At 40.3% G+C, this 18,820-nt stretch overlaps 1 protein-coding gene across 1 annotated transcript in view; it reads left to right on the top strand.

Annotated features, from left to right (window-relative positions):
- Positions 1-2,801: 2,801 nt before the first annotated feature.
- Positions 2,802-18,820, top strand: part of LOC145470432 (uncharacterized) — a 38,388-nt gene continuing 22,369 nt past the window's right edge. The window contains exons 1-7 of the mRNA XM_081454237.1: positions 2,802-2,937; positions 7,349-7,586; positions 8,670-8,867; positions 9,676-9,867; positions 13,328-13,472; positions 15,431-15,654; positions 15,976-16,195. Of these exons, the coding sequence (XP_081310363.1) occupies positions 7,374-7,586; positions 8,670-8,867; positions 9,676-9,867; positions 13,328-13,472; positions 15,431-15,654; positions 15,976-16,195 (1,192 nt within the window). The 5' untranslated portion in view covers positions 2,802-2,937; positions 7,349-7,373. The remainder of the gene's footprint in view (positions 2,938-7,348; positions 7,587-8,669; positions 8,868-9,675; positions 9,868-13,327; positions 13,473-15,430; positions 15,655-15,975; positions 16,196-18,820) is intronic.

The following is an 18,820-nucleotide window of genomic DNA, read 5'->3' as shown; positions in this document are numbered from 1 at the left end:
ACATAGCCTTAGTATGGGAGTTGCAGGCTCCTAGTGATGGACTCCTGACCAAAGTTGACTCTAGGATACATACACGTACTTGAAGTGCTAACAACATATCACAAGGCACATAATGCATAATAGGGCAATTTCTGAAGAGTACTTTATTTGGCAAGTACAGAAAAGATGAACACTTCTGCTTTATGATATGGCAGGAGCCCATAATGGGCTCCAGGATATGACTCAAACTGTTAGAGTCAAGGGCCCAAAATTAAAAAAATTCTTGAGTAGCCATTTGGCGAATAAGTGATAAAAAAAAAAGAACTCAATGCATAAAATCTGTAAAGAAAAAATTTCTAAGACTTCTTTTGGCCGCTAATTTTGTATGATTATATAGCTTATGTAATGTCTATGAAAGATTCATGCATTCCAAGAGACACAATGCTCAAGGGTTTACAATGCATTATCGGGCAAACTCGATCAGCCATTTGCAAGTTTTCCTTTGTGAGGGGATCCTTTACAGCAAAGCAAAAAGGATAGATTGCTTTCTTTTCTTATATTGAATGTTATAGAAACAAAGATCTTTGACTACGTATTTCTGGAAGGACACAGTGTCTGAGAAAATAACCGTTACTGATCATCAACACAGAGAAACATAGTTGCCATTATGGTAGCCTGTGAACGCAGACATATTTTAGCTTGTCAACTAAACCAGAATTTTTGGTCGCCAAAGCTGAAATTTTAGCCACACCGGTGACCATACCAGCAATCTCGAGCCTTTTAACACTGTATCTAACTAAATTTGATGTCTGAGAAAATAACCGTTATTGATCATCAACACAGAGAAACATAGTCACCATTATGGTAGCCTGTGTGAACGCAGACTATTTTAGGCTGTCGACTAAACCAGAATTTTTCGTTGCCAAAGCTGAAATTTTAGCCGCATTGGTGACCGTACCGGCAATCTCGAGCCTTTTAGCACTGTATCTGACTAAATTTTATGGATGGACAATAACTTGGTGTTGGTGAAATGTTCGAACATCATGTCCACTCATAATGGAAAATTGGCCGGACATACTTAAAATTTGGTCGGACAATGTCTGATGACTGACTGTTATTTCCAGCCCTGTTATAATGATGAGACTTCTGATCAAATCTAATACTATCTGTTTGTATGATTCTGCACCTTTTGTGTACATTGTTAACATTGTACCAGAAACAAGATATTCTATGGTGCTTTAATTAACAAATGGTAAATGCCATAGCGTGCACTATTGAGTTATGGATGCACGCGGGAGGTTGCTAAGCACGAAAGAAGCGTAAGAGTCTTTTTGAGTGCTTAGCAAACCTCCCAAGTGCATCCATAACTCAGTAGTGCACGCTATGGCGTTTACCATTTGTTTTATAACATAACATTGAGACATTGGAACAACAGAAGTCCTTTTGTTGAGCTACATCACAAAAAAATGATCGTGTAGTCTTACATGACAAGAGAAAACAAGCACGTGAAAATTCATTCATGACAACTGACTGCACACCAGTAACTCGATAAAGTTTCATCTTCAGACAACTGTGAAGACAGTTTAGCATTTCTGGCAGAAGAACGTCGGCCATTACTTTGGAAACAATGTCTGTCAAAAGATTTGCTTTGTAAACATTAGCACACACGTCAGCTGCGTACACCCATGGGCAAATAGTAGACGCTAAATTAACCAATCAGAGCACGCGCTTTGCTTTAGTTATTTTTTAGTTGATTGTTAGTTGGACAAATACTTCACATTTTAATTTCTAAAACAAAAACTTTTCATTGACTTTTAAGCTACTGTAATGCAACTTGGAAATTAACTAAATTTTGGATAGCTGTGTTCAGTGCATTTTTAAATGCACTGAACCAGTCAAAAATTAAAATTAAATCAAAATTAAATCAAAATTAAAATTTGACTGGTACCTTAATTTGCTAATTAAAATACCGGTATTGACTATAGTTCCCTGTTACATATTTCGAAATCCCCAAATCCACCTTCACCCTTTATGAGGATGCCAGAGGCCAGTAGTTGATCACAATAATTACTGTTGGCTATAGTTCCTTATGATATTTTTGCAGCCCTTGAAATTGCTATTTCTTAGGTTAATTGTCATTTTGAAGTATGGGGCCGTACCATATTTCAAAACGACGTTTAAACGCCTATATTTCTTTAACTCAAAATCTTGAGTCACTGATTTCCGTAGAAAATTAAGAGAAATGTAGAAAATCCATCGCTTACCGTCACTTCTCCGATGCAGTAATAGCTGCTAGTTGCAAAGCTATCACTGATTTCCCACAATTGTCCGCCATGTTTATTTTCCACATAACATAATTTTCCGAATCACGGTCATTTGCATTGAAGGATTATATTTCATTTGTACGTATATGACAAATGATGATTATACTTCATTTGAGGAAGAGATCGTGTTTGAAATTTCATGACGTATAAATCGACTAGCCTATTTCAAGATAGCTCACATACATGTAAAAAATTCGGACTTCTCGGGGAACCAATCAGGATATTCTTCTTTTCGTCGTGGACCAAGTTACATTATAATAAAAACCCTTAAAATTATTTAGTTTTATATGATAACTGTAAATCTCTCATAAACCCACCATCGTTTGAGAAGCTGAGATGAACGATTATGTCTCCCCAACTGACCAAGGCACAAAAACTCCTCTAGTCTTTAGCGATAAGAGCACCCATAATTCTCTGCGACCATAGCGTCGGCATTAGACCATCCAGGAAGTGGCACAAAGTCCGATTGCTTAGCTGCTAGATTTTCTCGGGTCTTCTCAAACGTTTGCGCTCTGAATCAATCTGTTGTCAGCTGGATTATATTGATCAACTATGACCTACAACTGAAACGTATCTTACGTCAAAATGTTCCGGTATATGGTGGATACATCTACGATCAGCGGCCGGCAGAATGGTAATATGTTACATGTATTGTAATGATGCACGAAAGCTCTTGTTCCATCGTCTGTTTACAAAATAGTGCAGAAGTTATGGTGTTAAGTTTTGTAGGTCTACTTTAGAAAGCTGCAATCAATTCTCGTTAAGTTGTCCTCAACGGTCGCCTGACGGCGTGCGAGCAAGATGTTCAGCATCTACATCTGTTCGCTGATTCCAATGATTAACTAATGATCTGAAGGCCCAGCTCAGACTTCGTGCTTCAACCGTGCCGAACTAAATTCAGGGATTAAGTTCGACAAAAACACGGCGCCGGCAGAAGTACGGTGTCTAAATTAAACTTTTGAATTTAGTTCGGTCGTGCTACACAATTTGATCTGGCACGGCAGCAACTCAGACGTCGTGTTTCTGCCGCGCCGAACAAAATACATAAATAAGATTGTAATTAATTGCATTCCGACAGGTAGTAACGAGGAAATTGTTACGAGGCTTCATTAAATCCTGAATTTGGTACGACTCTCGCACGACGCTTGAATCAGAGTTGTCCTTCTGCCGTGCTATAGTAGAACCTAATTGCGTTCGACGAAGTAGAACGCAAACCTAATTTTGACCTGTGGCTTTTCAGAGTTGGTCTCCCTATGCACGGTTCTAGGCTGAAAAAACCACATTCCTGTAAGGACACCAAAATGGCCACCCCGCTTGATTTTTGCAGGAGCATGTCACGGCCAGTAAACCGGTACCGTTTAATACTAAGACATGTGATAAGACATGTGACGAACACGTGAGTATGTGAGCAGTGGAAAAGTACTCTGAAGGCAAGATCCATAAGACTACTTTATTCATCAGGGGAAATACTCAAATTAGTCGCGAAAAGAGCACGCGACTGCAAATGCTAGCTTAGAATAATGTACGTAATTTAAATATTCTATGAAACTTGAGAGACTACAGAAACTGACAGCGTCACGAAACGTATCAACAAATCGTGACCTCTTCACTAGCATGGACTTTGACACCATGCATATCTGACTGTAAAACCTCGGTTGCTGCTGAAAAATGTTGATTTTAGCAGTAGACAAAGGTTGAAAGTCAGCTAGTGAAATCATTTATTTACGATATATAATTATATATTAAAGTGAGAGCGTCGAACGCACTCTCATAATCTCTGATTACTACTAGTTTCAATTAAATTTTGGCAGGGCGGTAGAGGCACGACGTCTGAACTGGGCCTAATATGATTTAATAGAAGTTGAGATCTCTCAATGAAAGTATTACTTCCATCATACAGTAAGATCCGTTTAGTGATTTATATATCATTACAAAACTATGATGTGAAAGTATGCGATTTCTATCGACATAATGAACTATACATAAATCATCAACCAGTCATGTCTATCGATCAGACAAGCCTGTGTTACCTGTAAATAATTGACTTCAAAACCTGAGTCACATGATGATTCTGCCATCACGACTCCAACCTCAGCTGTTTTATTTACATGTACACAATCTCACTTCAACTTGCCTCGGTCCAAGATGATGTTCAACAACGTCAACGTTTACTAGAGAGAGGCGCGTGATCATGGTCAAATCACTGATTCGACAGTCGTATGATGATGATATAATGAACAAATGAGGTCGTGACGACCTCATTCGTTCAGTAGACCATCATCACACGACTGTAGCAAATTTGCAAAGTCACCTATCATCCTTTTTCTCAATCTCACTGCAACTTGCTTTAATATTAGACCACAACCACGCAAATCGGCTGAATTATGAAAGCTGATCAAGACAGGCAAATACGTTTTTCTTAAACAAGGGTTTACTGAAGGCTCTGGAATCAAGTGCAATATTTCAACTTCAGTGATGTTCATATATTTTAATTTGTTCGGAAACAGTCAATGGACCAGTCTCGTTTTGCCGATTTCATTAGCAGTAAGAGTCTCACTCCCAGTTGACTGGTTTCTTTTCATTAATCGTTTCGTTCTTCATTTCAATTGATTAGTTACTATCAACACTAGTGTGCTACTTCGATAGATAGGTAATAAGTTCCGGATCATATATGAAAACTAGATGAGATTTTAAGATGGATAACAACACACACGGCTTGGAGACATGAATATTATAATCTTCCTTATAATTTTACCTTGCTAGACGCGGTTTCCTTTGCTCTCACTTGGTAAATATATACAACATTAGCAGTGATGAGCGTGTCATTCTGTATTTCTTATTTTTTCTATCTTAGAAAAATATGCTGCTGCCCACTATTTTCTTGTGTAGTTATGAAGGTGAACCATTCCGCTGAATTTTGCGTTTCAAACATGATTTGAAATTGGTTTTTGTATGTAACAATGCTACACTGTCAATTACCAAAGAAACCAATAATCTGTGAACACCGCGATATGAGAAATATGAACGACATGAACGTCAGAAGTGGGGAAATTACACTGTAATGCATGGCTCAATTCTCCCCGCATGTTACAATGCCCCCCCCGGGCTTATCTCGGCGTGGCCGATTTGCCATTTTTTTGTCGTACTTAGTGGTCTATTCCCCACCCCCGCACACACAAAAAGAGACAATTTCCCACACCCGGGACTCCACATCGACCATGGATAATATGTCGTTTTATGTACAGAATAGAACACAAAATGTGAAATTCTTTCCAAAAGCAAAGCGCAACGTTTTTACAGGTACTGGACTTTGAGTGACTGTCGCTCATCATTCGGCGCTATTTTGATTTATTGCTCATTGTAAGGTCTACAAGCATTGACTTCTGGCCTGCTCAGTGAAGAACTCTAAAACACTTTTTTAGAGTGCATTGTAAGAAGTATGCTACATATACAATATTAAAAATTCCTTAAAGACTTTATTTGAAAAGCCGAGAAGTGAAGAAAAAACTGAAACCCTGGAAAATTTGGGAAACTGTTGGGCATGCATTATAAATTTCAAACAGCTCAAACTCGTAGCGGGTTAAAACATACTCTACTCGTTTGAAATGCAGAATCCTTCGTAGACTGGATTATAACGGAAGGAATGTATTTTATTTTTTCCCAAGAGGGCACGGTAACCAATCCAGCAATCTGAACGGTTCTTAGTGCGGTCCGGATTTTCCTATCTCTGACGGTCACGGTAACGGCGGGAAACAGCGCAGGTGAAATTGTCGTGTTGGTCAATTTTCGTGAGTGAACTAGCGGTAATGGTCAACCTTTGCCCTTTTTGCACTTCCATCGACGATTATTAAATCAACGCAATTTTATCTCTGTTCACTTTTAAATGGCAAGGAAAGTCATTGTAAGCAAATTCAATTAAGTATTTTGAAGTTGTGAGATTTTGTTTGGTTGCTTGTAGCTCGGCGCTGCCATGGCGCGTAATCCTGTGTTTCTCTCGCCGCACAATTTACGCAAAAAAAGTCAGTTGCAGTCGAGTTTACCTCTCTGATCGTTTCTCTATTTAAGAGAATTTCTGTGGAATACACTTAACGGATTTCCTTGCTTTCTACTACTAAATTTAAGGTAGGAAAGTCTGATTTCGAGTGATTCGCAACCACTGATAAAAATTGTTTTTGTCTTACAACTTCAAACTTTGCATGAAATTTCACTCCGGAAAAACAGCTTTGGAGAACTTAACTGGTGAACTAAATGCAACTAACATGAAGTAGTTCGAAATATATCTGTTCTATAATACATATTTCTTTGTCTAGTATCTGAGTTGCTCGCTTGTTCGCTCGTTATATTTTTTACGATGGCTTTTAGACGGCGCGTAAGCCAATTCAATCACAAAGCCGACGGTTGCGTAAAGAAACCCACTTGTAGGCCAATTTACCGCAGGAAAAAATAAATATGTTGTTATTTGCCGGCTTAGGGTCAGTCCGTATAGTGAAAAACTGTGACCTCGGGCTTGGAAATGCTGCCCGAGGCCGTAGGCCGAGGGCAGGATTTTCAAGACATCGGGCACAATTTTTCAATACACGGACCGACCCTAAGCCGGCAAATAACATATATATCTCCCGTGATGTAACAAACTGAAACAAGGACATGATTTACGAACACCTCCTGAATCTGGTATTCAGCCGACACATCGTGCAGTCCTCTTCAGCAGAATCTCTTTTAGAAATGGTTTTCCATAAATTCTTGACATGGTACTGACGAGACTCGTTACAAGAACCAAGGGATAAATACTGAAATGGTTTCTTATGGCAGGAATCTTGTTAATTAACAGTACTTAATGGACACCCAGAAAACGTTATTGTCCGTCTGAGAAGGGTGAAGGGCTTTTTAGATGAATAAGTTTCTTACTATTGGTTTTGCTAATCTCTCAACAATGACAGAGCAAGGGAACAAGTATCATGCATGTGTCTACAAAATATGCCATCCATTAAAAGGAGTAATTAACTAGATCTAGTAAAAGATTTGCCAAAGAAAACAATGCTTTCCAGATCACTAAGGTACTGCCACATTAAGATGACAACCACAGAGGCAATGCAGAGTGAATTTGTGCCGGTTCCCAAGGATTTCAAAGCTCATGTCATCGGTAAGCGCGGCTCTGTGATACGGAACATAATACAGAGATCTGGGGCACAAATCTGGTCAGCAGACAGAGAAGAGGAAGGGTTTACGGTCAGTGGTAATGCAGAGCAGATAGCATGTGCAAAGAGGCTTATTTTAGAAAAGGTGGTAAGTAAAAAATAACGTCTTCATCAAGCACTGCATTAATTCTTTCTTATATACAGTCGAACCTCCCGTAAGCGACCACCCAAAATGTCAAGCCTAGGTCGCTTATGGGAGGTGGTCGCTTACGAGAGTTCAGACCACAATGGGTCAAAATGTTTCCTCATTTGAACATGGCAACTACAGAGACTTATACCCAATGCGCCAATACCAATGCAATGTTTTGTTGATGTTAAAGTTAATTTCGAGAAAAAATATTCGGTTCTTTCTATTGAGAAATTTCCGTTTCTTGTACTAGCTAAGACTACGTAATGTTACAACACCTTATTGTCCTATTTTCGCTCTATTATCTGTCAGGTGGTCGCCTACAGGAGGTTAAAAACAAAGGAAAATTTCAAACTTTTAGCTCTAAAAGTGGTCGCAGTCGCTTATGAGAGGTGGTCGCTTGCAAGAGGTTCCAAATATAGTGATTTGACTGGGAAACGTTTGGTATTTTCGAAAACTGGTCGCTGAGGAAAGGTGGTCGCTTACGAATGGTAAGCGACCACCTCAGGAGGCAGCGTGGCCGAGTGGATAGGGCGCCGGACTTGAAATCCGGAGTTCGCGGGTTCAAGGCCCGCTCTGACCACTTAGCTGGAGTTGTTTCTCAGTAGACCGTAGTTCAACTCCTCGATCACGCTTGTAAATAGCCAACTGGTCTGTCTGCCTCCCGCCAGCTGGGATTTTTAACCATGTTATGTTCATTTGCATTATTTGTTTCATCCTTTGGTTTCATTGGCCCTGAAAAGCCCCATTGGGGGAGTGGTCAATTGAGATATATCATCAGCATTATCATCATTATCATTATCATTATTACTATTATTATTATTATTTTTTTTTATTATTATTATTATTATTATTATTATTATTATTGATGGTGGTCGTAACCGAACGTTCGACCGTATCTTATGTAAACTGTGAGATATTTGTCGCAATCTGTTTTAAAATTGCCTACAAGTACTTTTCATCTTGATTTCTCATTTATTAAACAGACTGACTGAAATGATTTTTAGGCACATTCTATAGCGGCTGTGAAATGTTTCCTTGCAGAAGGGGATAAAGACCTGGGAACTTGTAGAGATTCCGGATCAATTTAAAGGTTTAATAATCGGAAAAGGTGGAGCTAATCTCCGTGAGATATACAAACAGACAGGAGCGGAAGTAACTCGTAATCATGGGGAAGTGCATATCATCAGTGGGACAGAAGAACAAAGGGAACATGTAAAAGATATCATTGCATTGAAACTGGTGGGTAGATTTGTTATTATTAAGACATGAATTTTTGCGAAAAATGCGAAAAACCTTTTTTGCTGTTCAAAATGAGAAGCCATTAAGCATTAACGCCATTAATTGCCCAGACGATTTGACTGATCCTCGTAGGTCTGGAGATCAAAAATTGTGATTGCTATCGGCTTTAGTGCCTTGAGCAAAGTCTTTATGGATCGCGGTTTCGTCTAATACGCTTCAGCCATTTAAAAGAAAAATGTTGCGAAAAACGTTTTTGTTTCTTAATGAACAAATTTTGATGCATTTTTAGAATCAGGGACTTTTCCAGGACAATCGGGACCATCGGGACAATTTTCAATTTTCGATCGGCGACACACAGTAATATACACGCGCGTAGCAGACGTGAAATCTGCGCGCGGGGTATTTCGAGCTGGTCAGATGATGTAATATTAAAAATTGTTCGCTTGAATCGGCACTCGACGAAACGATTCCTGCTTTTTGGTCAATTTTTAAGTATAACTCAAGTATTATTCTCAAATGCCATCACACATCGTGCTGGGCTTTTCCCTCCAACTGGATTCGTGAAATTTCTGCTGTGTACTTTTTTTCTGTTTCTAAGCTCACTCGTTGGGGTTTTAGCCCACCCGATTAAACCTTTCCCCAGAGGCCTTTTTAGTGTCATAGAAAGTTTGCACACTCGTGTATGTTTAACTTGTAAGAACTTAAGGAAGTTAGGAAGGAGAGCCTTGGTAACAGATTAGTAAGTCAGTATAACCCACATTCCGGTCTTCAGAATCGATAACAACCTGAAATCATTATCCAATTGCAGGCTTTTGCAAGACTCAGGCGTGTAGAGAACGAATTTAACAAATTTTGTTACTTCGTTGATGACTGTAATCTTCCCGAGAACTGTAGACTTAAGCTGGAGGAAGTGCAAGAACAAGATCACTCGGTGTTGCCATCATCGCAGACGCAATACAGGCTGAAACCGACCGTGAAATTTGAGCCACAGGTCTGTAGCATATCACATGGCATGTTAAAACTTACCCATGAAACAATCTGTTTAGATTTGATTTTTGAACCATTTAGGTAAAGAATTTATTTTGCCAATAAGTCTCAAGTTTTTTAGCACTAAGTGAAGGGTGAAATCAACGCAAAGGGTGGATTACAAAGAGTGGTTGTGTACATTCAATGGTTTGACAAGTCGCCTTATGTCATTAGCAAAGATAACATTTTGCTAACCTTGCAGCATTCTGAGGCTGTGGGCAATGAGGCTCAAACTTTCCTTTCTCAAATTGAACAAAACAGTGGAACCCTTTAATAGGGTCACGAACTGGCTATAAAAATGTAGCCGTCTTAACGGAGTGGCCGTAATTCTCCTTCTCGTGATCTTCGGTCTGCCGCGCCTTCTCTTGCTCTCAGGGGCGGTTGTTGTCTTTCTCTCTTATTAAGACTTGATCGATTCATCTCCATCGCCTGACCTTCACAGTCTCTGTGATGGGACTCGCTCTAGCTCTTTCGTGGAAATCACGGTTAGGGATGGTGTGTGACCAAAATATGCCAAAGATTCTCCTTAGGCATTTTCGTTGGAAAACATTCAGGCGCTCGATGTCTGCTGGTCTAACCCTCCACATCTCAGCGCCATACAGGAAAACAGATGTCATGTAGCTGTTGAGGATTCTTAGCTTGGTTCGCTGGCTGTACATCTTTGACCTCCAGACAGGATTAAGAGTGGCATATGCTCTTCTTGCGATTGACAGCCTGCGTGTGATGTCTTTGATGTCTTCAACTTTTAGTCCATTGTGTTGGTGGTGTGATGCAGAGTCCGATGAGACCTGATGGAGGCGGCTGCACTTCTCTTGGAGATCTTTGTGCCGGATTGAGAGAAGGGCTATGTCGTCTGCCTAGTCAAGATACTCTAGGATCGTGGCGAACGTCCAGCTCAGACCTCTCCTTGCATTGGTAGTGTTTTGCATTTTCCAGGCGACGATGATGTTGAAGAGAAAACCAGACAGCCTGACGCCTGTCTCTACAGTAGATGTTCGGCCGTTTTCAACAACGCAACAGGTGCTTCCATCATAAAGCTCTTGTATGATGTTGACGAAGTTGTCAGGAGTGCCGTAATGCCTAAGAATGTTCCAGAGCTTATCTCTTCTTACACTACCAAAGGCCTTCTTGAAATCGATGAAACCGATGTACAAGGGCGTTTGCCACTCAGCACTCTGTTCTACGATATTTCTAAGGATGAAGATCTGTTCAGTTTCCCCCCTTCCTCTTCGGTAGGCAGCCTGTTCTTGCTGTAACCTCTTCTCGACTACTTCCCGAATCATCATCAGGAGCATTCAGCAGAAGACCCTGTGTGGTACTGAAAGTAAGGATATCCCTAGGTAGCTGTCGCAAATAGACGGATCACCTCTCTTGGGAATTTTGGCCAAGAGAGCTTTCCTCCAGTCAGGCGGAGCTGTACACTGATTGAGGGTTTGATTGCAGGTATTCAGAAGCTGGTACAAGGCGACTGCAGGGCTAGCGTTCAGAATTTAAGCACTAATGTTGTCCGCTTCCGCCGAGATGTGGCTCATCTCAGTTCTTGGATTGTAAAGGGCCCCGTATCCATTTATAGGGGTTCTTTGCAGTCGTCGAGCTGGCATCCTTCAGGAAGTTTCTTCACAAACCACATTCAAGATTTCATAGAAATGCTCTTTCCACCTTTCAAGCACTTTCCCCCCTGTGGTGATGTGTCGTGGACTTTTCCACCTTTTGTCCGCGTTCCAGTGCTTAGCTTCTTGAGGCATCCGCGTAGTAGGTTCGTCTTCATGTACAGCTCTTTCAGATTGTTTTGGTGCGCTGCTTTTTCCGTCTCTTCCGCGACTTTTTCCAAGGTCCTCCTCTTGTCTGCTCTTGCTCTCTTTTTCACTTCCTTGTCTTTCATCTGGTACATCCGCTGTCTGTTTTCTCCTTCTGAGCGGCAGTTCATAATGCTGTGGTTTAGCTCGCGTCTTTCTTCGATGTAGTTCCAGGTGGAGGGGCTCAACCAGTCCTTCTGTGTCCTTGCTCTTTTTCGAAGTGTTTCAGCCGCCGTGGTGCAGTAGATGTCTCTCTGCGCTGTCCATGCATCATCCACGCTTGGGTCTTCAATGTCTAGAGCCTCAAAACTTCGGGGCTATGGTGAAGTTCAGCTTGTGCAAAGGATATTTTAGCTTTGCAGTGACGTAGATGGTCCTTGACATTTGTTTCTTCCTGTTTCTTGCAAACTTTAGGCGTATCTTGTATCGGACAAGGTGATGGGCACTTGCTGCATCTGCTCCTCGCTGTGCCTTGACGTCAAGTAGCGATGTCCTGAATGTTCTTCGGATCGCCACGTGATCGATCTGATTCCTGTCGTGGCTATTTGGTTATATCTATGTGTACTTATGGATGTCTTTATACTTGAAACAAGTGCCTTCTATGGCAAGACTGCTTTTTGCGCACAGAGATGCAAATCGTTGGCCATTTTCACTCATAGTGCCGAGTCCTTCGTTACCCATGGTGCCTTCCCAGCCAATGTTTTCAGACCCCACCTTGACATTTGCATCGCCAAGCAGGGTCAGTAGGTCGTGGGGTGGTGTGGCATCAATCTCCTTTTGGAGCAGCTCATAGAAGGTTTCCTTGTCCTCGTGGCTAGCGCCATTCGTGGGACTGTAGATGTGAATCACCGTCATCTTCACATACTTTGAGTAAAACCGTGCGCTAATGATCCTGTCTGTGTTGGGGTTCCATTTCATCATACATTTCCTTGTGTTATCATTCATCGTTAGGGCGACACCGCTGTGGTTTCCTTCGCTGTGGTTGCCATCGCTTCCTCAAAACCTGTCCACATTACCTAAATAAGGTCGAGAATGCTCAGTTTGTACCCTCTCATTTCTTTCATTACTGTTGCTGTCTTCCCGATGGTATACATTGTTCTGACGTTCCAGCATCCTATGTTCAAGTGGTCTTTGAGTGTAAGGAGGGATCTTTCATGCGGCCTTGTTGTGCTTTTGGCTTCCTTACAGCTTTTACCTAGCCTGGTACATTCATTATCGCTCCACCCCAGTGGAGGAAACTCTCATCAGGAATGTCACAGGTCGCACCAGTCCGATCCCGGATAGTATTTGGTACCGACGTAGTTTCTGTAGCAATTGATTTTATTAGGGATGGGGTTGCTGATCCTCAGACCAACCTGATATAGCAGAGCAGGAAACTGCTGGTCTGTTTTTGTCAGGACTCTCACTCAAGACCTCTCTGAAATGGTTGAACCTGCCAGGGGTATGCGCCCCACCCAGCACTACCCTTAAGATCATTGAGCCACGCAAGCTTCTAGACCACAACAAGGTCCAGTCCAGGCTAGAAGGGGACAAAAAAAGTGGCCGTAATAACGAGGTGACCGTAAGGCGAGGTTCCACTGTAATGTAATAATCAAACCACATAACTTTGGTTTTCCTTAGGAACTTTCCATCTCAAACAAAGACCCAAGCTATCTGGAACAACTCTCGCGTGCAGTTTTGGAAAAGCTTTGCATGTTTAAAGATGAAAGGGGTGCGGAAGATTATTTAGAAGCTGACATGTGGTGTCAGTTCGGAAGAGCCACAATCCGAGCACCCGGTGAAGGTACCATGCATTTCAGTGATTGTTTTTTTTGTTATATTCAGGTGAAAGACATCAAAAAAGTGAAGAGATTGTTAGGAACTGTGATGAACAATCAATGAGATGGAGGGAGTCTTGAACATGAGATCGAGTTTGTTTATATATGGTCATAAATCTCAGCACAGAAAGCGTTTTATTTCTTAATTTAAAACAATGCAATGCGTGTTTCTGTCTTCCAAACGAAACCAGAGTCGAGTTAATCAAGTGGGTCTCTGTAAAGTGCGGACCGGATGACGGCGGATGGCGATGGCGGATGATAAAATGCGGATGACAAAATGTGGATGATAAAACGCGGATGACAAATGCGGATGGAAAATGCGGATGATAAAATGCGAGAATGACAAAATGTGGTAACCATATTACGGATGATAAAATTCGGACAAGGGAATAATGCCTTACGATATTTTAGGTAGAGAGAAATAGAATATCCGTGAACATAATTCGATCATCATAAACCATTTTTTCCTGTAATTGCTCGTGTAGGAATATCCATATGTTCAGTTAGGGATATTGATGTGTACTTTTGGGACAGATTTCCAAAATTTGTCTTAGGTCTTTGTAGCCGTGACCGGATACGCTTCAGTAAACTACCATTTTATCCGTTCCTGATGGACTATTCAGGTTAGTTTGTACGATAAAAAAACAAGATGCGAACTTATTTCCCTGTAATGTCAATAGTAACTGACCTTTCTTAGGTTGAAACACCAAACAAAATATATTTCTGATATATTCGATTGTGTCTGTGAAAAATCCGACGAACTTTGACGGGTTTCGCTGGAAAGGGCGTGCGAAGCTACTTTTAGCACTTCTTCATCTGGAGTTTCTTTGTGGCTTTAATGCGGACTTTAATTTTAAAAGAGTTGTTCGGCTTCTTGTTAACATTTTCTTTACTTTTCCCATTTCTTTTTTTTCCGGTCCGGCCTTAAAGTTTTTTCAAATAAATCACCGATTTTACGCTCTAAAGTTGCCTTGCAATAGTGTGTCAGCTGTGCCTATGAACTGCAGCTCATCCTAAAACAACTCTTTACAAAAGTTTAAGAACGTTTCCTCCTTCCTCCTCCGCTATTTTAATGGCATGAAATCTGTTCCAAAATAAAAGCTGTAAAACGCCCTCACCTTCCATTTCAAACGGTCTTATTATCCTGCCGATCGGGAAGATGAACCGGCGCTTTCACTAGACAAGCCTATAAGGAAATTGTTAGCAAAGATTTCGAGAAATAAAGATGAGGTCGAAGTTCAATCGACTAAATTAAACCCATCAACTCACGGTTCCGAAACAAAGATAGTTTCAGTCAGAGAATCGTCGCTGTGGGACGATTCCATGGCCCTTGTGCAGTCAGTCCACTTGCGACAGAGACACCTTTGCACACGAGTTGTACACAGTCTTTTGCTGCGAACGCTCTGTGTGCCAAGCAAACTTGTCGATTAGGGTGCAGTGGGTAGCCGATCTGTGACCGTAAAAGTGTTTCACTTATTTTGAAAATGCTGGTTTTCGGCAGAGGAAATTTGCTGAGAAGTAAATAGCTTAAGTCCTTCGATGTGGTAAAAGAGTAAAAGACGGAGTCTGAATAACTACCGTTCCTTGATCAGTCTTTTCGTGGTTTTTTTTGTTTGTTTGTTTTTGCTTTTGTTTTTTTTGGTATTTTTTGTATTTTTTTATTATTATTATTTCACTTTTTTCATAACCGGCGTAAAAAATGTTTCGATCTATGAATTCTCTAGGGGAGATTTTACAACTCAGAATGTAAGAAGTAAGAAAACATCGTAAACCTATTTCCCCTCGTTCCTATGTTATCATTCACATTTTGTCATCCGCATTTTTCCATCCGCCATCCGTCCTCCGCCATTCGCTATTTGCCATCCGCAGCCATCCGGCCCGCACTTTGCAGAGACCCTAATCAAGTTGTATGTGTCTTTCATAGAAGAAGCTGCCGAAGGAGAGTGGAGCATCGACGAAGCAACTGGAAAGTTCCAATCATCAGTAGAAAAAAATTATTGGAAATTTACATTTAATGAAAAAGTGGATTTCTCCGAAGATATCTTCAAAGGAAATTATAGCGAAAAGATGCCTGAGGAATATACCGAATATGCCACTAGATATGACTTAACATTTCTATCACCATGTAGCTATCAAATACGGTGCAAGGTAAGTTCATGATCTACCAGTCGCGATCCGAAGGAAAAAACAACGATCGCACGATTTTATTTGAGGAAAATCTTTAAACACCTGTTCCATGCGCTTCTCATTGACTATTTTGTAGTAGAACATGTAATACACGAAAAACACGGTAGCTCATTAATGACGCTGACGATACTCAGTGAACTGATTTTTTTTCAATCTTTGGTCATTTATTTACTCATATGTACCGATTTATTTGTTCGATAAACATGGTCAAAGTCGTATCATACGTTAGACGGATTAGTTTGTTGGGTAATGTTAACGGAATTTACTACGCTAATTCAACAGGTGTGGGTGGCAAAGGAGGAAACCAGGAAGAAGTTAGAGGACATTCCAATCCCGTCTAGTGACGTCAAGAACTTGTTGGAAAACATTGACTTTGAAGATGAACTAACGCGGTCACGATGTCGGGGATGGCTCGTTCTTCCCCCTCGAAGATATTTACAGGCCGATATTTTATTTCCGGGATGCGAATTTGATTGCAGACTTACCGTTCGAGGACAAGCAGGTGCGGTGTTAAAGTAATTATCTCAATCAGGGACAAATATCAACTCGATTAAAGTCTTCGTTGTGTCATTTTAGTCTTTTAGTCGTAATACATTTGTAAGGGACATTAAATACCCACATCTCTGTTCGGAAATAGTAGGGGACGTAGTCCCGCTTTTGTCTTCCCTGTTGGGCTGGATGAGTGAGTGAGGTGAGATTATGTATGAATTGATAGCGGCTGCCATACACTCTTCCTTTTTTATAAGAATTTTTTTTTAAGAATGTCGAGGCTGAAATTTGCGAAATTTTACGAATGTTTTAAGAATAAACCCGAGGTTGAGAGGAATATAATTTTGTGTGTTGAAAAATTTGTAAAGACAATACAGTTATATGTTTTGAAGTAAGCCGTATTAAATTCTTCCTTTCTCTAAACGGAAAACTAGCCATAGAGCAACAAAAACAGCACTAGCGGTATGTGCGATGCTAATAGCATTTCTGCCAGACGTTGTGTGCATCATATCAGGGTTTAAGAGCCACTGCCTGTAAATATGGAGAATCCGACAGGTCGGAAAATTCGGATTTTCTTTTATTGCGTCATTCTCGTCCCCATAGCCCTTTTCGCTCCTCTTAGCCGGCAGGGCCTTGGCACGAGAATCGAAGGGCTCTGGAGACATAGGATTTTCCACTCCTAGATTCTAGGACTTCCGGTCTTCATGTATGCAGTCGTAATGTCTCTACATACTGTAGGGGATTGTCAATGGCGGCCGTCAAGGCAGGATTCGAGGAATCTTTGTTTTAGGCCTTAAATGGTATCAATTTGGAGAATGTTTCCGTCAGTTTTGAATAGAAAGAGGTGATAAGGAACATTGCTGTTTGAGAGAAAGACACGAATTTTTTTACCTGCTTTGGCAAGTCATTGATTTTTCAGTTATTACCCTTTGTTTTTGACTCCTGGCATGCATCAACTGAATCGTTTATTTTCGTTGTTTCACGTTTAAATGCGAGACTAGATCGTGAAGCAAAACGATTTGCATGTCAGCTGTCTAATGGTTCGGAATACTGAGACATTGAGCGAGGTTGAAATTGAAGATCGAAGTATCCAATAATTCAAGACCTCCCGGCGGCATTTGTTGGAAAATTAAGGAAGTTATTGGATTGTGAAGATGTGAGACGCAATATGAGAGCTGTCGTAACTAATGAAGCATATCTCGTTGTAGAGTGGCAAGTATTTAATATCTGTCTTGAGTTATTCCCACGTACTACAGTATGATATAAGGCTTTGTAAGCAAACGAATTTGCTCAGTAACTATGCTTTGGGGCCAAAGAATGTGACATATAAAATTTTGTACCTTTTTTGAAATAGTCAACATGTCTTCTTGTAGATGACTTTTTATGTACAAGAAATGTAATTTAGCTTCTTTACTTAGTCTTGCCTCACCTTCTCTAATTGAGGGTGGAATTCTCTGATTAGGTTGCAAATTAGTACAGTGAATGGTGGCATTGTTTGTGTGATCATCATTTCTATTTTATTGATGCACTCAGACAATCCCAGTCCTGTATGAGTGGCTTTCAAACTGTAAAATTAGTCTGTGGAAATTTGATATACTAGTATATACTAACGCAAAATATGGAAATTCAATTGGCTGAGCTACTTGTATGCTATCACTGATCACAAACTAATTAGAATCATTGTTAAATCAGCAAACATTTGCATACATTGTATTTACACGAAGAGGTTTTGGCCTGCATATGCCCAACTAGGTATGCTAGGTGCCATATTTGCAATGGTGCCTGTAGTTGCACTGACTGCAACAGTAACTGAGCAAACAAAATGTCATACATATTATTGCTGTTATTATGTTATACATGTTATACAAAGTTCCCTTGGAATGGTCAGGATCCAGAAATCATCGCAGTGAACCCCAATAGGCAGAACATTTTCTACACATGTTCAACATGACCACACACTGGTGATGTCAAAATCAAAATGCTGCTTCTCCTGTACATAGCAAAACTACAAGTTATGAGAGAGAGGATGCCCCCTACAGTGAGTTACTCCAATTTATATACTCTTATTGTGAACATTGTACATTGACAATATAATTAGAAAAAATGTGACCTCAAAACAGTATCCCTAGGTTGATGATTTTGTTAACTTGGCCTGTCTACTTGAAAATGTATTACTACTACGGTATAAAGGAGAAATTATAGGTTGACCACTTGTTCTTGAAAAGTGAAAATTTCATTGCTTAGCCCCCATTTTGTAAGTGATGAACACATTGTATATTTTCTAATCCACTGTAAACTTTTTAACTTTATCCATAAGACTATTAGTGTTTACATTTCCTCATGATCAGTTGCTAATTTTTTAAGTACCCATGAAATGAAAAAATCAAGTCATTTATTTAGTAAAACTCAAATCGTTCCAAATTTTTCATATGAGACATGAAGAAACGGATATATTTTTCTACCCTCAATGTTGGTAAAAAGGTCTCTTCATTTTTAGGGGTTGATTGCAAGTCTCTCAGTGATCAGTTGTCAGGTGGTAAACACAAACAGAATATCTTAATGTCTCTTTTCCGTTGCACATATATCAGAGTTGAGAATTGAATGTGTATAGTTTTATGCAGTGACAGATTTGTTTTGA

This window comes from Orbicella franksi, chromosome 15 (genome assembly GCF_964199315.1).
Source record: "Orbicella franksi chromosome 15, jaOrbFran1.1, whole genome shotgun sequence".
NCBI classification, from domain to species: Eukaryota; Metazoa; Cnidaria; class Anthozoa; order Scleractinia; family Merulinidae; genus Orbicella; species Orbicella franksi.
This window is presented reverse-complemented; position numbering and strand designations above follow the sequence as displayed.